The sequence below is a fragment of the Aphelocoma coerulescens genome, chromosome 2 (assembly GCF_041296385.1).
Source record: "Aphelocoma coerulescens isolate FSJ_1873_10779 chromosome 2, UR_Acoe_1.0, whole genome shotgun sequence".
Classification (NCBI taxonomy): domain Eukaryota; kingdom Metazoa; phylum Chordata; class Aves; order Passeriformes; family Corvidae; genus Aphelocoma; species Aphelocoma coerulescens.
The window spans coordinates 6,412,309-6,433,484 of record NC_091015.1 but is presented as its reverse complement, the minus strand read 5'-3'; the positions used below and the strand labels follow the sequence as shown (position 1 = coordinate 6,433,484).

At 42.7% G+C, this 21,176-nt stretch overlaps 1 protein-coding gene across 2 annotated transcripts in view; it reads right to left on the bottom strand.

The window, feature by feature from the left end:
* Positions 1-1,359: 1,359 nt before the first annotated feature.
* The window catches only part of GALNT11 (polypeptide N-acetylgalactosaminyltransferase 11), a 48,338-nt gene continuing 28,521 nt past the window's right edge, over positions 1,360-21,176 (bottom strand). For both annotated transcript variants that reach the window (XM_069006366.1, XM_069006365.1), the window contains exons 7-12: positions 19,579-19,696; positions 17,823-17,975; positions 15,056-15,274; positions 11,777-11,881; positions 4,650-4,787; positions 1,360-2,147 (exon numbers count right to left, since the gene is read on the bottom strand). In XM_069006366.1, the coding sequence (XP_068862467.1) occupies positions 2,016-2,147; positions 4,650-4,787; positions 11,777-11,881; positions 15,056-15,274; positions 17,823-17,975; positions 19,579-19,696 (865 nt within the window). In that variant the 3' untranslated portion in view covers positions 1,360-2,015. The remainder of the gene's footprint in view (positions 2,148-4,649; positions 4,788-11,776; positions 11,882-15,055; positions 15,275-17,822; positions 17,976-19,578; positions 19,697-21,176) is intronic.

The window sequence follows — 21,176 nt, the reverse complement described above, 5'->3', positions numbered from 1 at the left end:
CATCTGTTCCTGGAAACCGGCACTGCTCCCGGTGACAGCAGCCTCCCAATCTCCCCAGGGGGAGCAAAAGGTCAAAAATTCTCCGTGGCAACCGACTGAGACCGTAAATAAAGCAAGCTGCTGCTCTGCCTGTTTGAGGATTTGGTTGGGTTTTCTGATTTTTTTTTTTTACTGTTTTTTTAAAAAGACAACAGAAAGGCAACAGAAGAAAAGGCCAAGCAAGGTTCGTGCACAATGTGGCTGCCAACACAAATGTCACAGGAAAGCCCCACACACAGCTGGGAGCAGCTGTGTCAGCACCTGCTGCAGTCAGGGTCAATCACACAGGCGTAAGTGAAGCTGCAGCCCATCCTTTCACCCTGGCAAGGACTGGAATGCCACACACAGCAACCACCCAGGGTGCCCCTGCTGCCACTGGAAGGGTCCACCTGAGCTGACACTGTGTTCTAGCCCTACCCTGCAAGCCCTGCCTGACTGCAAGAGGCATCTGGGAACTGATGTCAAGACTCCAGCTGGCCCTGAGCAAGGCACAGCACAGGCTCAGTTGATCAAAGGGCTGGGGTTGGTTTTAGAGGCTTTTCATGGTAGGAAGGAGCTTGGCTGGTGTCTTAATTACTCCCATTGTAATGCTTTATCTGGAAGAACTTCCACTTCAGCCAACTGTTCTGGTTTTCAGTTGAACCCTGGTACCTGGTTCTCCCTGCCAGGGTGTCACCCCCTCCAGGATGAGGGGAGAAGGCAAAGCAGCTGCCCTGTGGCCAGGCCACTCTTACCTGCTCCTTTGCATCCTCCTGCTTTTCTCCTCCCAGCTGCTGGCCCTGGCAGGCGGCTGAAGGACCAAACAGAGTCTGGCTCTGGCACAAGTGAATCTCCTCTCTGCAGAAAGATGTGGGTTTGTAATTACTCCAGCATTATCATTATTTGCCTCACACTGCCCACAGTGTCAGTAACTGGATGCTGGAGTATTTGTGCAGTTGGAGAATGTTTCTGCTGCCCAAGTGGAAGGGCAAGGCTGTCCTGGCACTTCCAAGGTCCGAGCTGCACGCTCCCAGGGAAGGCGGTCGTGGTGGAGTGGGAAACAAGGCCAATGGTGCTAAGAAAAGATATGCTGGGTCAGAGCAGCTTTTCTCACACTGAAGAAGCTGAGGCAGGAAGTCAAAGACAGGTGAACAGTAAAATAAATGAAAACAGAAGTGGAGGAAAAAAACCAGAAATTACCTGTCAAGCCTTCCAAGATGTGAGGAAGGGAGAAAGGGAGTGAAAACAAGGGAAGGCCCAAATTGTGTGAACAGTAGTTTGCATCAGTGTCTAAGCTGGTGCTTTCTGGTCCAACAGCTACAAAGAGTAAGGCCATACAAATTAATAAAAAAATGATACTTTATTTTAAATGCCACTACTGTCATGAGTCATCAAAATAGACTTTGCAATAGTTATTTTGTTTTAAATATGAGGTGATGCATGACAGCAAAGAACTTAAACTACATGAAATGTCCTAAAATTAAAAGAACTAAATTTAAATATTACAAATGACAATTTTCAGAAGATGAAAGGGAATAAAAATATTTTCCAGAAAAAGTAAAATAATTTTGGCCAGTAAACCCATACTAGAAATGTAAATTATTGAGATACTGCACATGAAATACTCAAGGAGGACTCCTTTCTCTCATTGTCATTTAGGACATCCACAAAGCTGAAATCTCACCATTTAAATTACATCGCTCTAAAGATTTCTCTTACGTAAAATCAGTCCAATAATCCAGGATCATCCAAGGAACTGATGATAAATTTCACTTCTTCATGCAGCGGGGCTGCTGCTCTCAGTGTGTGACCAGGGAGCACCTGGACCTTCCCACACTCAGCTCCTCAGGGCAGGGCATTTCCAGCAGGTCCTTGCGATGGTTGTGCCGGGCATAGCAGCCAAGGGCTCCACACAAAACCCTCCAGAACGACTTCAGATCATGGCTGAAGGGGAACCAGGGCTCAGCTGAACTCTCCTCAGCCACCTCCTCGCTGTCTCAGCTCTCGAAGTTCCACTGCTGAGGAAGGGACCCATCGCAGATGGCCATGGTCACGTAGCCCTTGTGGCTCAGCGGATCCACCACCTTCAGGCACTGCCCCACGGAGACCTGGTACAGGCGGTTGTTTTTCTAGAGCAGACAAAAAGACAGATGGAATTTATTTACTAAAACTTCTGTTCTCCATTGTCAAACTGGAGCTGAAAGCGATGCCCAAGGGGAGGGGATGCTCCTTCCTGACAGATGAGCCTTTCAGCAGCCTCCCTGCCACACCAGACCCACAGCAGCAGCAGAGTACAGCACACCCCATAACCACATCCAGACTTTGAAACAAAGGCTCTCACGTCCTCACAGGCCCCTAGTTGGGATTTTGTTTATACCACAGTGTTTTAATGAGGTGGAAGGATGATCAAACCCATTCCCCAGCACTGAGCAAAGAGAGAGCCCACAAGGCTGTAGTGGGGCACATTCTAGGTCATAGAATCCTAGAATGGTTTGGGTTGGGAGGTACCTTAAAGATCATTTAGGTCCAATTCTCCTGCCATGGGCAGGGACACCTTCCACTAGACCAGGTTGCTCAGAGGCCCATACAACTTTGCCACGAACATTTCTAGGGATGGGGCATCCACAGCTTCTCTGAGCAAACCTGCTCCAGCATCACACCACACTCACAGCAAAGAATTTCTTCCTAATATCTAATCAAAACTTGTCCTCTGACAGTTTAAAGCCATTCCCCCTTGTCCCTCCATGCTCTTGTAAAAAGTCCCTCTCCAACTCTCCTGTAGCCCCCTTAGGCACTGGAAGGATGCTTTAAGGTCTCCCTGAAGCCTTCTCTTCTCCAGGCTGAACAGAGGTCCCTGCTGTGCATCTGACCATGCCTTAGCAGTGCCACTACCCTCAGCAGCCACATGCTGGGGAGTTGCCACATGTCGTGACAGGATTCATGCATGGTGGGTGCCTATAGCCAGGGCAAGGCCAAACCCCAGCCAAGAGTGAGAAGGAAACAGATCCTATTCTTTGATTACCCTCAGAGGACGATGCCATCTCCTATACCAACGAATAGGAGATGCTCTCCTGCACAGAGGGAGCACATACACAGGAACAGCCATGCCAGGCTCTGTCACTGCTTATGGCCACAACCAGATGTCCAGTGAAGCAGGAGGACATGGTAAGAAAACACAACACTCCTCCAAAACATCCTCTCAATCCAAGTCTTGTACCACAACTGACAGTGCACAGATAGTATTTCCCTGTATCGATGACTCACTCAATGGATTTCCCCTTGTTCCAAAAGACTTGATATCTAAAGGGTCCCAGCCAGCTCTCATAGACCTGATGGGAAAGGTGCCCCACACCTTCCATTTGCCTTTCCATGCCCCTCTGAGCCTTCTTCAGCCCTAATTTAGCCTGAGAGGAGGTGACCAGCACATGCAGTACAAGCAAACTGCAATGGTGTGCTGAGATCTTCCTGCTTCAGCTCCTATTCCCTTCCTAATCAATCCTAGTATTTGATTCACTCTCTTTTCTTGTGGATCACTGGTGAGCACCAGTGTGACCCTGTTACAGATCCACCTCCCACAGCCACAGTGGCAGTGGCCAGCTCAAAGCCCACACGTCACACATGAAGCCCCGAGTCCCCACCACCACCACAGGCGTCACCAACAGCCACATGCACCCAGTGTCAGTGGCCATTCTCTCAGTCCTGTGAAATCCCTGCCTGCCAACACAAGCTGCAGAACCCTCAATAACCTCTCATAGCAGAATTGTTCAGCTCACTGCTCTCACTGCCCCTGGCAGCTGTGGCACTGCTGGTGCAAGTGTCAGACACACACAACCCCGGGCTCACACGGTATCTGCCTCTGTATCTCCACGCCATCCTGGACTTATGGGACACCTCTTGGGAACTCAAGCTGCCAGTGAGCAGCATGGTATGAACCCGAGACAGACTGTGCAGAGCTGTGCTGGAAGCACAACTGGCAGTGCTGGCAGGGCCCTCCCTCCCCTTTGTTCAACCATGTTTGTGCTACAGACTCTCTGCTAGGCTGAGGGCATGTGAGGGGCAGCCTCTGAGTGAACACCCAGGAGACAGATTCCATGTGTGAGCAGCACTGGCTCAGTTTTGTGGAACTGGCCACTCCAGGCTTTAACAATTAAACTAACGAGATCAATTACAGGGCAGAAGCAACTGCTCTGTCCTGTGCTTCCTCAAGCACTAAGCATGAATCACCACATAGACTCCTCCTGTCTCCCAGGCCTGCAAACACAACACAACAAAGCTATTGGGTGGATTTTGTTCTCTCTGGCATATCCCAGATGAGCCACAGTGCTGTGGGTGGCTGTGAATGGCAGAAGAAAGGCTCAGTGGAGCTGCAGAAACCTTTCTATGTTGCAAAGGGCCTGCATGTCCCAGAGCTCAGCAAAAATCTTATTAAGACTGAAATGCAGCCACCAAAGCCTGTGCAACTTCTGTACAGGCTGCTTGAACCATGGGCTGGGCCTGGTACTGTGCAATTACCTTGGTACATCTGAGGTTTAGTCACAATTGAACTCAACCCTGATGTCCTGTTAGGGCTCCTGTCACTGACTGAGACATTGACTACAAGTAATGAGCCATGTGGCAGCCTCTCCACTTACCCCAAACGTCCACTGCTGTGAGCCACCAGAGCCGTGGCATTTCATGAGACGAGGGGGATCGGATGAGCGAGTTTCCGAAACATCCAAGCAAAGCAGATTATTTAAAATCAGCTCATGATCCTCATTGTAAATCCAGACCTGAAAGAGAAGACAGAAAGACATTTATTGCAATGTTTCAGGGCAGTTTCCTTGAATCTTCTGTTCATCTACAGAGGTGGTGCTTCAGCATCTGGATGTCAGAGATGGGCCTTGCAGTGAGTGGTGAGAACTGAATGCAGCTCCCTTCCCTGGGGCCCACCTGCATGAAGCAGGAATGCACTGAAAGCAAACTCTTCACAGAAGATTTTCTCTGTGATCACACTGAAAACCACTGTCAGCTCTAACAAGCAGCAAGGACACACTCAAGCTGTCAGTCTGTCCTCTCCCACATGCTGCTTGAGCAGAGCAGGTATTTTTACTCTTGGCACAGAAAAGTGTCAGGCACCTTCAGTTGCTGCCATTCATGCCCACACCCTGCTGGTTCTGTGGGCTGCTCTGAGCAAGGCACTTCTGGCACAGCAGGACATTCAGGGAAGCAGGAACAGCAGCCTGGTCCAACTGCAGGAGCTGCTGGTCCTCGCTCCCTTGTTCAGCTCCTTCAGGCCAGCAAAGACCTAGGCCAAGATCAGTGCTGTGGAGGACTCAGAGCTCTCACAACCAACAGGAGACCAAAAAGCAAAGAAATGAAGGAACTTGGGGGAGTGCACCTCAAAATATCGTGGGTTACAGAGGGGTAGAGAAAAGAGAAGAAAGTAAATGGAAACTGTAGCCCTGCAGTGCAGGGAAGATCCTGGGACCATCTGGCTCAACACCCAATGACAGCTATTCCAAATGCACAGTGGAGCCCTGGCATTCACAGGGCACCTGGACAGCACTTCCTAACCTCTGGGGATGGAACAAGGCAACTCCCTTCCCCCTGACTTCTGAGCCTATGAACAAGAAGAGCTGAGCCCCTCATACCCATCCCTGAAGTACCTACAGACACACTAAGTTCCTCTGGTGTGCTCCTGTTCCAGCCCTGTTCCCATTTCTCAATCTCAGTGCTGCACTGGCCATCCCCACTGTGTGAGTAATTTTTTTTCTTTCCATTAAGTCTGCATGAGTTTCACAGTCAGAGTATGGAATATCAAACTCCAGGCAGAATATCACGCACATAAATTTTGATTTGTCTCTTTGTTTGGCCTATGAAACTAAAACCAGCCTTCTGAAGGGCGCTGGGCTTTGGGATTCGCCACGTGTCGAAGAACTGGTGGAGGTTCTTCAAGGCATATGCTGGACCATTATCTCTCTTGATTTCTGCTGGCACTCCCAGGGTGGTAAATGCTGACAGAAGGCGTTTAATGACATCTTTTGCCTTCTCCCCACAATGGGAAGAGGCAAAAACTGCTCCTGAGAAGGTGTCTATGGAGACGTGGACATACTTAGACCTCCCGAATTCAGGGACGTGCGTCACATCGCTCTGCCACAGCTGGCAGCTACTGAGACCATGTGGACACACACCGGACCCTAGGGATGGAATCTGATATTTCTGACAGTCAGGGCAAGTGGCCACAATGGCCTCAGCTTGGCTGCACAAGAGATGGAACATGAGGACCAAAGCTGGGACATTTCGATGGTAGAATCGATGGCTCAACTTAGCTTGTTGGAACGTTCCCGGTAGCGATGCCACTTGCACCGGGGCTGCCAAGGCGTCGGCACTGCGGTTCCCCGCTGCAGTAGGACCTGGGAGGTCGGTGTGCCACCTCACGGGCATTACATAACAGGGTTGCTCCCGGTGGGACAGCAGAAAGACAAGCTGCGAGAGCAAGTTATGTAATTTAGGATTTGAAACCTCTTTGAGCATTGAGTGCTCTGCTCTCTCTGGCTCTCCTCGTGGGCTCTCACCCTGGAATAAACTCTCTTCTCCCACAAGAAGCCCTCTGCTTTTTCCTACCTCCTTCGCACGCATCAGCCATGGGGGTGTGAGGCGAACCCGAGCTGGGGATTCACCCGCCCGCCATCGGGCTCCGTCTGTCCCGCTCGGAGCAAGCGGCAGTTTGCACGGTACCAGGACAAGCACTAGCCATGGGATGGTACTGCTGCAGGACACAGCCTCAGTTGGACAGCATGACTGGAAAGCACACAGCTCATTAGCACAGTGACTATTATAACACAAGGAAGGCCTCCTTGGAAGAAGTGCAGGGATCACATTAAAATTTGCCCTAACCTCAGGCATTCTGTGCCCTCTAAAATACTCTTTTGTGTTTAAACTCTGTCATGACAAGATTAAAGAGGAAGAAGAGAATGGAAAAATGGCAGGACTTGCCAGAGAGAATTACTATTAAAAGAATAGTGATGGAGCCAAATCCAAACAAGAGATGAACTGGTAAGAATGGAGAGAGAAGACTTCAGTGACACAGGGACAGACCTTCAATCTAAAGCTGAGTAATGGCAAAGAACACAAGACAGTGGTTAAATCCAGTGTGATACTTCTCCAGAAAGGCTTACACAAGACAGCCAAAATTAATTTCAAACTAATTATGTGTTTAGCGTAGAAAACAAAGAGAAAAAATAGCCCCAAATTGAGTTCCAAATCCAGATTAGAGTATCACTATGAACTTGCAGATTATTAACAGATTCGAGCACCAGGAAAGCAAAGCCACACCATGAGGTTTCTTTGTTACACAATTGCAAGCCTTAGCATACTCCAAAAATTATTAACTGATTTTCTGCTGAAGACTAAAAGGATTCTGTTCAGCTCTTGTTAAAGGCCATTAACAGCCCCATATAGGAAAGAAACTTCTGTCAGGCACCACAGTATCAAAAGACTATAAGCAGAAATGTGCCTTCCCAGGATTTATGCTTCATTTCTGAGAGATCTCTTGTTTTATCCTCCTATATATTTTCTAAAAAAAAAAAACAAAAAAACAAAACAACACCACAAAACAAACCATTAAAATCTAATCTATTAAAAAAAAGAGGTAACAGAGATACAGGATATTTTCAACCTACATGCACTTCCTAACCAGCAGAGTTAGGAGAGCATCACTGTGAAGACTTTGGTTTCTAAAACTGGGATTGTGTCCAGTTCCCACACATAGGAAAGCAGCACCCTTAGTTGCTGTCCCCCAGAGACACATGGCAACCATCTGCTTCAAAGGTCTAAGGAAAGTCACTGGCCATTTTCACTGGTGTCAAACAAAATCAATTAGATGCTATTAGAATCATGCAATGAATCATTTCTGTTTTCAAATAAAACCTAAATTGCAGATATTATGGAAAAATCATCTCTCCATAATGAAATTGATCATGTTTGTGGTTAAATAAAATACTTAATTTGGTGAATGCTGTAGGACTGGCCTCTTTCAAGCAGCTTTTTTCCCTATCTCTCAATACAGCCAACAGGATAAAATGAAAGGTGCACGGACCTCTTCAGGCAGGTGTATAGCATGTGCTACAGTAGATCTTGTGGACAAAATAAATGGGAAGAGGTCCAAAGTATGAGCTCTGTTAGTCTAAGCCACTTTTACACAGGTGCAGCTTAGGAAGAACTGGATGTTTAATTCAGACCTCTCAAAATGTATTTTAAGTTCTTCACAGATTTAAGACTGGGCTTCCTAGGACTTCAGTACCTTCAGGACTTTACTTCATCCATGTAACTCAGACAAATCCCACAGCCTTCTCCTGAATTTCAAAATGCTATGAATAAGCCAGGAAGCATCTGCCTACCCTTTGGCTTTCAGAGATCAGTGAAGTGCAGCAAAAGGCATGGCTGGCCAACTGGCAAAGCTTTGTGGATACACATTTTTATCTTATCTGCAAATTGCATTAGCACTAGAGAAATACACTGAAAATTTTCAGTAAATACAAGACAGTAACTACTGCAGAAACAACCCTTTGTTTGAAAGAAAATCCCTGCCACCACCCATGTAGCACTCCAGTACTTCCAACAGTTACAATCTCTTGCTTAGCTTGGCACTGCCGTATTATTCTGTCAGTTTGTAAAAGATAAAAATTCAGCTTAAGAGCACAAAAGAGCTGCCTCAGCCCTGAGGAGGAAACGTGCCCAGCAATTTGCACCATCACATTGGTTTGCAGACACTTCACTCCTGTTATTATGGATAGCAATGACATCACAGCACCAAACAGCCTGTGGCAATCACCACAAACAGCCAGGTTTGGTGGTCTGTAATCATTGTTTGAAGCCAGTGCTACTCTGAAAATCCAACATCCTCCTGAAGGTCATTCCTAAGCAGGTATGAGCCTTCTGCTCCACAGTTCAGTGTGCCACCGATAATTCACAACAGTCATTAGAGGGACCAAAGAACTGTTCCTTCAATAGTTTGTGGAAAAGCAGCAAGACTGAATTTGCACTTCTTCACACTTGCTCTGATACGTGCTGTGTCAGAAGAGCAAACTAATAACCATGATCTAGAGATTTAGGGAGATAGATCTTACAGAAGAATTGCACATGGGAGCAAAACCTTGTAGTCTCTGAGTCTTGAACAGCTTGTAAAGGACATATTCTTACATTCAGTAAATGCTACAGGAGTGTTAACAGACCTTTTCTCAAGTCCTGTGCTTGAGTACACTATTTTTTCAAGGTCCAGAGCACAGATGCCTCTTCTGTCACTTCAAACCTCTTCCACTTGTGCTATTTTTAACAAGATTTTCTTACTTATTCCTAAATTTCTGTTCAGTCCCCAGAATTATCCCAGATTCTTTCTGTTACAGTTAATGGAGCATCCTAGTTTTCATAATAATTTTTAATATATTTTTTTAGATATGAGAACCACTTCCTTTATTATTTTCTTTCTATAGCAAAAATATGAACTGAATGTCAGTCATGTCAAGCCTGAGAAAACAGGAGAGTGTGATGCACTTTATTGATTTTCAACTCTACCTAATGACGACCATCTAAGTCAACTACAATGAAAAGGAACACCCATAATGTTGATACAATTGAAAGCTACATAATACCTGTTATTTCTTTTAAATCCAAGTTAAGTGAGAATTTGAAATTCCTTAGCAGCCATGAAGGCTAGAGAAAACAAAGCAAGCATAAACTAAAGGCAAAACGAAATTGCTTTTAAGGCCAGTCCCATGACTTTAACGAGGCTGGTCAGCTCTCACATGCATTCACCAGACCAAACACAGGCTTTTTTCTTAGGACAAAGGCATAAAACAGATAATTCTAGAGCAAAACCAGCTGAAAATGCCAATGAGTTGAGTGAAACAACAGTTAAAAGCCTCCAACAGTCAGGATGTTTCTTGCTACTTTTATAAGCAGAAGCTGCTAAGTAAGTGTCATCTTTCTCTACATTGTTCTCACATAGCTATAGTAAGATTGTTCAAGAGGTTATGACAGCAAGTTGGCTGAATGCACTCTTGAGATTTATTAGGAGAACAAAATAAGTCTAATAGCAGAAAAACATAGTGTTGGTTGACATACTTGGTTGGAGAACAAAATCATTGTGAAAGAAGATAGCACAGCCAGTTTTTTTATGAGAACTAATGGCTAAATTTACCACTAGTAAACCAGATTCATGAGAAAAGAAGCCAAAGATCAACAGTCAGAGCACAGATTTGTCTTTCTCAGCACCAAAGGGCTAAATGAAGTTTGCTCTCCTCGATAAAAAGAAGTCAGAAAAAGGTTTTGATATGGAAAACCAACAGACCTTCTCCTTCAGGCATGTGGCACTTCATTATGAGAAATATTGCAGCAAGGAGAAGGGAAGCACAACTGTGTGGACATCATGCCCAGGCAGTCATTTGTGCTTTCTCAGCCAAAGACACAATGGCTCAGAAAGCAGCACTGTAGCTTTGGCACTGCAAATGTACAATCACTTGGTGATGATGGTGCCTGTCAGTTACCATTACACTTACACAGTCTTCCTATTTGCAAGACTTGCTGACCATCTTAAAGCTAATGGAATAGATCAAATAGGAAAACCTCCATTCCCACTCCAACTTTAATTAGTCCACCTTTCACACAGGGACTCACAATTTGGTCATAGTGATGATTTCTCAGTGTTCCAGAGGTGAAGCACAAAGATGTATTCCTGGTTCCTGTCTGACAACTGGGCCTGGAGGCCACGTGTCAAGAGCCAGCCACACATCCAGTGAACTGCAAACACCCTTCACAATTCCTCTGTCTTCCTCTGTCACACTCAGCTGGTGAGGCCACAAGTAGGGGGCAGAAAGTCCCATTAGGTGACAAAGCATTTTGTTGGGACTATCACAAATCACTCTGCTTCCACTGCTGCAGTTTCCATTCCCTGAAAACTGTTGCCTGTGTGATAGAGTATCAAGCTAGTCCAGCACAACCCACCTTGACTAAAGCTATGCTGCTTTACGTCCCATGCTCCATTTACTCTGTGTCTTTGATTACTTTTCTCTTTAGATCCAACCTAGCTTTTAGAATCACATCCCATGGGCTCCTAAATCATAATGTTCTCAGTGTAGTTCTTAGCTACGTAAGCCTTTATGGCATTAGCTGAAGATCTCTCTACCCTGGAGACTTTTTATCCAAGTCCTGAATTTCTGTCACCTGAAAGAAGTGAAACAGCAAAGGCTTCATGTAGTAATACAAAAATTCTCATTAGGCTTTCACACCCATCCCTAATTAATCCCCAGATCAGCAATTCACCTGGAGTCAAAGAATCTTCTGAATTCCTTCTATTTAACAACAAATCATTCATTTACCCCAAAATACAGCCACTCCAGCAGCAGAGGACTGACTGTACAGTACACAAACACCAGCAGGGCAGGAAAATGCTGCTTTAAATTCCAGTATGAGGACCTGACTGAAAGAGCTGCTACAAATTCTGAAGTGCCAATCAGTGGATTATGAACCTGTCAGGAGCCACTTTAGGGCAGCCTTCAGCCAAACACAGAGATTCATGCCATAAAGACAGGAGATTATAATACCCAACACTCAGCATTAGTAGGAGTTCCAGTGTCCTTGGCCAGCCCTGTGGTTTGAATGACCCTTGGTAAGCAGCCTGTCTGCTGATGAGCTGTCACACCAGGGCACTTTGCCAGCAGGAAAACATACTGGTCATTTTAAAGACATGAATCACTATTTAATAGAGTTGGGAATCTCATACCTGGTTCTGATCATTGTAGTCACATTCCCGAACCACCACCAGGCCTCCTTTCTGACTTGGGTGGCCCTGGGCAACCAGGCATTTGTTGGTTTGGAGGTGATACAGCTACGAAAGGAAAACAGTTTGATAGTCAGAGAAAACAACAGCCTTAGATCTGAAAGTGTGCTCAAAGCCCTAGATCCCCAGTGTGCTCAAAACAACTCAGCCAACACTTCCAGTAATAAAAAAAAATCTTCCCTTTTAAAATACCATTCTGTTTTTCAGATAATTTGGAGAAAAAACTACATTAAGCAGTTCCAATTTGCTTTCTAATTAGATCAAGATTTCTCCCTCTGGTACAAGTGCAATACACACATCCTGGCTCTGCACACACTCATCATATTCTGTGAAGGTTCTTTGCCCTCTTCACTCTCAATGGAAGTCTGAGGCCCCACAAATTCTGCTCAGGAATATTGACTGTGCTGTATAAACTGCATTTTACTATAGTTTAGCTTAAACATAAGTCTCCTCCTACAGCCTCTCTTCATGGAACAGGACAGCCTCCCTGAGAAAGGAGAAGGAATTACTAAAATAAAAACAACTTCAGAGATTTATGTTGTTTGCAAATTGATTTTTCAAGAGCATTTACATAACCGAAAAGCCACTGTTATCTGCTATGGTATTTTACTGATGGATCGGGGAAGAAAACATTTTACAAACACACAAATGCTATCTTTGCTCAAACACCCTACCTAGTCAGGATTGAGGGGAATGGTGTATCAGAAGACTGAATTCAGATCAGAAGCCTGTCCTGTCATGCAGAACTGTAAGCATCTACCCTCAAAGCAAACAAGGAGGCTCTCAGCAAGCTGGCAATCCTTCCTGTTTGAACAATGATACCCACCCTAAGAGACATCCAAGACATTTTCTGCTGTACGAAGTTTAGGTTGTTCTATTTCAAGAATCAAAAAATCATGAAGATCTTGAGGTATCCCCACAGAGGCACTCAGAGAAACAAAACATCTCTAATTCTGGCATTAAATTACACACATGCCCTGAACTAACTGCTGGCCAGCAGAAGACTTCTTTTCAGCCTGAATATCCTCCTTCCCCTAATGTGGTGGGGATCAGGCTCTTCAGACAGCAAACACTGCCTGCACACCATGAGCTGAGAGATGGCAGGGCCTCAGATCTGACACCCACAATAAAAATACTTATTTCCAATCTGGAGCTGGATGTAGAGGAAAAAAGAATTTACTGTTCTGAACTCCAGGCCAGGCTGATTAACTAGCCAGCTGAATTTTATTATGAAGACATCCATAGCTGTCTTGGCATTTCTATTGACTATACAAATTTTTAGAAACCAAAATACACTTCCAATAATAAAAGGAACAAACTGCTTAGTTGCATGATAGCACCAATTAGTGTAAATACCAAATAACATTTTTCACTAAACACCATTTCTGGAAACAGCTGTCCCAAGGCACATCAACAATCGCCTCGAGTGCACCATGTTTCTTTCTCCTCTTCCCTACACACATCTAAAAGAAATTACACAAAACATTCTCACTAATATTTCCTCACACCCCAGATCTAGAAGAGATCTCATTTTCATCATTCCTCACTCAATAGAAGGCTTTTAAAGCATAGAGTACGTGAGTTTTGTATGATTTTTGTCCTTGTTTTTATTGGCCATGACGGCCAGCATTTGGTAACACTGGTAACAACTGCCACCATTTGTGATCATTACATTTCTTCCCAGCTGTCAAACCACCACTTATCTGTGGCCCAATTAGTTCCTGAGAATAAACTGAGATTTGGAGCGATTCCTCCCAAATCCTAAAGAGTCTGGCACGCAGTGGTGACATTGGCTGATCGTTCTGTTCCTTGCAGGCATCTGGAAATAGTTTATACAATCATCAGAGCCAAAGCTGACTCTCTCATACAATGCTGGGTATAATTCTTGAACCCCAGAGAAGCAAGCCAAGGAATTGCATTTTTCTGCTTCTTCTCCCCATTTCTTAAGTAGGGCACAGAGTTTTTCTCAAAATTAAACCATAGTAAATAACTGCTGGGAAGATTAAGTGTTGCTGAGATATTCAGATCCCTCAAGTAGCTCTCTCCAACATCAACAATTCCTCAGTTAACTTTATGCGTGCATGAAAGGAGAAAGCTATTAAATATTGAAAAAAGGAGAAAAAAGGAGGAATAAAGATCTGACTGGGGGAGTAACAGCATCCAGCAACTAGGGGAATCAGCCCATTGTATCAGTTTTATTCAGGGAAACCACATAACTAACTTCACAGCTTGGCTGGGATATTGCTATAAAAATACTGCACAAATGATGGATTACTAGACAGCTGCTTCCAAGCAAGAAATCTAATGGTGTCAATAGGTCCTGCATGAACACAGGTCCTCTTGACTCACTTCTTGCAGAACCAGCAATTGTCAGCAGCTACTGCAGCCTGTGTCCCCTGTGGGGACATCACTATTAATGCTTCCAACTATTGAGCTAGAAGGGAACCTGCTAACCATAATCTGCGTGCACATGAAACAGTTTATTCCAGAGTATTCTCTTTCACAGAGAAGACATTGAGAAAGTTGTCTTGGGTTTGAAACTATCCATTATTTCTGGGAAGCATAAAAAGCACACATCAAGTGCATTTGACACTGGAAAGAGCAGATGCAACTGTCTGGTAGCTTTGACTGCATACAAACTCATAAGCAAAGGTGTCAGAGCTAAGGCATGAATTTAATCATGATTTCCTTCATGAATACACATAAAAAATTCTCTCTTCACTTCTACTTCGAAGAAAAAAAAGAGAGGAGAAAAACTAATTTTTTGTTAATTAGGTAACAGTCAAGACTAGAAAAGCCATCATCAGTCTCAGATGCAAACGTTTACCTTTGCAGAAAATTACCTAGTAAAAGCAGAGTTTGGAAACTAATTACACTGTACTCTTATCATAAGCCAACAGAGTGTGAATATTTGAGGCCAAATTTCTCTCTATCCAAATTCATCTTCAGAACCAACAGCCATGAAAGCACATTCTAAAGACAAAAAAATTCCCAACTCTGAGCTTTGAGGTAAGAAACCTCATGGGACAGTATCTAGTCTGAGGATGACCTGAAATACAGATCAGATTGAAAGTTATTTGACAAAAATCCTGTTATTTTCAAGACAGCTTCTTGCAAAACTTACGGAAACAGACTCTTTTTGTTGTATTTGAGCAAATCTTTCAGAAAAAAGTCTCATAATAATTAACACACCAGAATTCAATATATTTAAGTTTCTCTTACCCTTCCACGCTGGATTATTTTTGGTCGTTTCTGCGCTCTGTTAATAAAAACTGGCTGTGGAGCTTTGGCATTGGGCCCAGATATTTGCATCTCAGGATAGATGTTATCTAAATACCACTTAAATGACTTGCAGTTCAATCTCTTCCTCAGCTCTACACGGTCGGTGATATTACCATAGCTCCTCATCCTCAGCTCAGGTCTCAAAGCAAAATACTGCTCCTGTATTTAAGAGAAACAGGTTGAGGAAAAGGGGAGAAGAATTTCAGATTACTGATTCCCAATTTTTTGCTGTTTCCAGAACTCCCAAAAGTTCATTTCATTTTGCTAGTGTTTTCAACCAGTAACTTTGAAACTGGCAGTAGGAAATTGCAATGCTTGGATTACCATAGGAAGTGAGATTTAATCTTGCCTAACTCTGAGCTAATCTTTCAAACTGAGGGGTTTTTTTGAAGAAGACACTTCTTGGTACAAATTTGCTGATCTTTTTTAGATGCCAGCTTGAGGAACAAACAAATCAGCCCCTGACTTTACTGCCATTGGCAATACAGGCGTGCTAAAGTCATTAAGTAAAAAACAGATGCATGTATCATCAGCCTCATCTGACAAAGGTTTCTTGAAATTATTTTGATTGTTCAATGAATTGTTTTCATTGTCATGGGATTCAAATGTGCTTTGTCTTGTGTTTCCAGCTTTCCAAACATCCAGGATAAAACCATTCCAGAACAGACCTATAAATGGGACAAATATCATGAAGTTCAGTAGGACCACGTCTTATTCATGTGAATAATCAGAACCGTCACCTGGGCTTTCAGGGAAGCTCAGTTCTTTCCATTCATCTGCATCATCTCCAAAAAGACTCCCACAGTGTTATTTTTTCACATTCTATTTTATGATAATACTCAGAATCTTACAGGCTAGGCAAAGACAGATGAAGATTCCAACCCAATCTCATATGATGTTTGACTCCAATGAAGAGACAATGGGGACAAACAGGAACTCATGAATGTACAACGTGGTACAAATACTATAGCTAAAACTAGAAAAAAAAAATCCCCTTTCAGCACTTAATGCCAGATAGATTTACAAAGCCCATAGAAAAAACATTGTATTTGCACAATTATTTGTTTACTAGGTATCATTTAGAATTCAGTTTTCAGGGCACTGATCTATGTTATTTTGTTGGCTTAATCTCTAGGAGACATCTGGAATTCACCCACCATGATGTGGTTCTGACAGTTTTCAATTACCTCCTGCTATCTGATACTCAGATGGCAGACACCTCTGGACAAGTTACACATCTCTCCTCATCAAGATCTTTGAGCATTTGTATGTGCTCAATGTATCACTGCTATTTTAATAGCAGAGGAAGGGGAAGTGTGTACTTGGTGCACATTGGACTGATGGCCAGTTCTGAGAAGTCTGGAGACAGACTGGACATCACAATGAGAAACTGGTCTGCTTCAAAAAGTAGCTCTGCTATTCCAACTGCCTCTTTCCTGGCTGAAGTTCAAATGTTGGTATCCTACCTTTCACATGTTATTTATTACCACTGTATACATGAACTTATACTTCTGCATTTTGCTTTTGACAGTTATGAAAATTTTGTTGAATCATTTCCCTTATGCCATTTCATTTATTAAATACTGATATTTACTCCTTTAAGTCTTATCTTTGTACTGTGCATCATTAGATTGCTTTGGTAAATTATACTGGCCCTAAATATTTGCATTATTCTTATAAAAACAAATATATTTCCAAGCTCGTCTTCCATACATTCTCTGGCAGCTATCAGAGAATCAGACTAGAAACAGCTGGAAAAGTTCTGGACACAAATCTGTGATAAGAGACTGCTGGAATCAGCAGTTCAAGTGCTTGCTGAACAAAACAGTATCAGCTGGAAATTACAACAAAGAATCAAGTCCAAGCTTCAGAGAAAGCCGTAATTAATCACAAAACAACTGTGCCCAGACATCAGTAAAAGTGATAGATCAGAGCTACCAAAGCATTACAGAGATGGAGAATGGAGATAAAAATTAATGGCCTCTAATGGATTCCTCGAATTGAACATCAAGGTAAAGGATGGGGTTTGAAACATAAACCTCTAAAGAACATAAAATTAATAAAATATATATCATATAGAAATTGTAGGCACCACAGAAGCTGAGCACACAGCAAATCCTATGGTCCCAGAGGGCAAAATGTTGTTTAGTATCTCAGAGATGAGGGATTCACAAACACCTGATCTATGCTCAAAAGCATCAGTATCAAGATCTGAAGACAAGGAAGGAATACACTTGCCTTTGAATCCAGAAGTCAATCCTGATTGCTCTTCCAGGGCAAGACAGACTAAGAAGCAGATTGCTAATTAAAACAGAAAGCAAACAAGCAGCCAAAAACAATCCCTGTCTCACCAACATGGAAATTACCTGAAGGTACATTACATGGCTGCCACGTAATACTGTTTTGGACACAAAGCAATGCAGAGCTTACAAAAGCCCATCCATCATCTTTTACTTTTCTAAAAAGGCATAGAACCCAATCTCCTGCAGGCAGTAAAGTAACAAGGAGGAGACTTGAGCACTCAAAAGCCAAATGACAATTCTACAGAATTTAGGAATTCCTGTCAAAACTAACATTAGGAGTTCAGACTACAGAAGGAAAATCCCATCAGAAGTGTAACAGATCCCACTGTGACACAATCCTTTGACAAACAAGCCAGTTATAATCATCTAATAACCTTATTTCATGACCTAGAATTGTCTCTTACCTTGTATTCATCCATCCACACATGTGCCAGCCTCAGTGAGTTATGAGCCATAGTGTCCTGTCCCCCAGGTGAGCCATAGGGACGCCTCTTACGGAAAATGTGTCCCACCCTGGAGCAGGGGATGATCAGGAGTCTGCCACCACACATCCAGATCTGTCCATACAAAAGCAGAACATGGCTCATTGTTCAGATTGCTCACTACCTCATCCCCTTCTTCAAGGCAGGGTTATACATCATGCAGGATGAGGTATCAGCAATGTTGGCCTACATGTCGTGTTTTCTGACAAATTAAACTTTTAGATCTCCATGTTACAAAAGACTATTTTTCTCACATGACCACACTTTCCACAAAACACATCATGGCTTTCAAGAGACAAACAGAAAATTTTCTAAAATGTTATGCTCTAATGACCTATCAGAAAAGACTGAAATATATGTGCTAGGACTCATCCTGCAGATTAAGTTCCCTAAATTGATTTACCTGCATGAAGATTGTTCACAGTTCTGTGACATATAACAAAGACCAGTCTTTGTCATCCAGGAGCCTGGAGAGCTTTTCAACTAAGTATGAAAATTTACTGGGCAGAGCTATTTGTTTCTGTTAAGATATGGGACCTCAGAAACACTGTTCCCATTCAGATGCTACATTTAGGAGTCTATTTGTGGCACCACAGATCCACATTTTATTTACACTCTACTTCCATTTCTTTTTTTTAATTTCTTTTTAAACTTCATCTTCCAGAAAATTACCAATACTAGCCCTTTGCTGGACTACTGTGTTCTCCAGTTCCAGAAAATCTTCTCACATTAGCAGTTTATAATCAAGTCACTTTTAAAACTCTTCTAGACAAGATAAAGACTCAACTTCTTTCCAACTCTCCCCCAGGAAGCTGGGGACTTCCAGAAACTCTAAGTTCTCTGAATATACTCCAATTTTTCAATGCCCTTTTTACTGAAACTTTGTATTACAAGGTAACAACAATGATCTCCTCACACTCCACACACTTCTACTCAGATACCTAATAATTACATTTATACTGAAAATCAAAAGATTTTATTTATTCAGTACACACTCCTTTAAAGTCACTCAAAGTCCAGTTCTTATTTTTGAACTCTCATCTTGATTTCTCTAATTGACAGGTTTCTCTAAAGTTTTGGGGGTTGTGTCTGGTTTTAGGTTTGGTGTTTTTTTATACTAACTTCACTTTTTAATCGCCTTTTCATATCTGTCATGATAGCATATCATTTTCAGGCAGACTCTTGTCCAACCTGTTGACAAATCCACTTCACAAAAGTAAAGAGATAAGCATGACATTGAGCACAAAAAGCTGCTTTTCTTTCAGTGGAGTAACAGGGAAGATGAGATAAAATACAGGAAGCCCCATGCAGCACCATTTTCAAATCTTACTATGATTTTCTCATTATTTTTCCAACCCAGCTGACTCCTCTAGTCCTCTCAATTTAGTTCCAGAAACCTTTACATTTCCAGGTCCTCAGAAAGGAGACTGAAGTGTCTAAAAAGCTCCATAGGTGTCTAAGGAAACATACTAAGCTTACATATTAACAATATTGCTGTGAGCCACACATCTCTAATCTAATCCACTTGTGAAATTCAGTAGACATTGTTCATAAACTAATTTCAAAAACTTGCATGATTATTCCTTTCCTATGCTGCTTTACAGGTATTATGAAACACTCCACCACCAAACAAAAAGCCACAAACATTTAACTGCAGAGTTGAAAATTCTCTGATTACCCGAAAAGATATTTCCAGGTTTTCTCCTCCCCAGATGTCCATGCCACTGTCGTACTGCCCAAGCTCATTGAAGTACTCACGATCCATGGCAAACAGCCCTCCAGCCATGGTAGGTGACCTAAAAAGGTTCATGGAAAGAAGTTCATTTTGTTTTAGAGAGGAAAAAAACTCCACAACAGTAATTTCTGCTGAATCTGATAGTCCCAAAGTCCAAACTTACAAACCTACATAACACAATTTAAATCCTCCAGTCACTAGGCATCAGTTCTAGTCTCAAAAAATTTTCAAAAGCAGATCTGTAAGTGATATTTGTGATCTTCCATTGTTCCAGTACCTATAAACCATATTTCTTTACCTGGTAAACTTGAGGAAAAGGGATAGGACAGAGAAAGAGGAACAACAAATGCCAGAGGCAGCTTTGTTTCATCACTGACTCAGTTATCAGTTTACTGGCAAGTTATTTACAGTTTGTGTATGGTCCCTCTGGCATTTCCCAGTTTTTCACCTTGCCTGTGTGTTACTAGAATGTAAAAATCTGCAGATGATCCACACTGTTCAGTCTCTAGATTGAATTGCTACTGTATCACAACACTGGAATATGTGGATGACCTACAAGAGTATAAAAGAGTAAAAACACTACATAAAAACATGATATGGTAGTTGGAACATCCAATGGGCTGGAAAAAAGCTTTTTACCATCCTTGCAAATAAAACTCTGTGATGAAACCAAACCTAGGTCAAGATTTCATTTCTTGTTTTCACACAAATTTCTACTACAGTTTCTGTCACCCTAAAACCTCGGTTGAAAGGTTGCTCTCAATTTTTCCACTCTGACACCAAAATATTTCATTGTGAAGGTCTCTAAAATGCAATACTTTCTGTTGGATGGAAAGCCATTTTCAAAGGTTAAATAGCAATCTAGCTCCTTTTACAAAGGAGGCAGAGACCTTTAGGTAGGAAAAATCACTTTCATACTCAGAAAAGGTCATCTTTTCAGATTATTACACTTGCTTTAACTACAAAGTTCTCTGCCTTTTTAGCAAAGGACTTTTTCATAAAAGTGAGTTGAAAGAATGCCACAACAGTGTTGAACACAGCAACAGTTAACCTTCAGCCACCAACCAAATTAAATGTGAGAATAGCTCTTAACAGAATAAGGATTTTAACACTTGATGCTTGATTCCCTACTCAGATTATTTCAGTCTGTCCTTTCTCTTCCAGGCTCAGAAACTGCCACAGTGGCACTCTCCAAACAAGCCAGTCAAACTGTTAAATAACTTAGTAAGTTTCCTGGCTTCTCAGGCAAAATGTTGGGATGGGGAGACATGGGAAGGCCAACTGCAGAACTGTCAGATGATAGCAGAGAACCTTGGCTGGAACTTTTTGTGCCAGCCTGAAATGCTCTTCATTTATAGTCCAAGGAAAACACACCCAATTTCTGATTCACTTGGCAAATTTTATCCACAAGGAGTCAAGTTTGTAAAAAAGGTGAAGTTCCTCCACCTGACAAACCTGAATTATGTACTAAGATTGATACCTGCAACTAGGAAAAGAACAATGAGCTTTCTTGCCATTGCTGTAGCAGGCCTGGTTCTTTT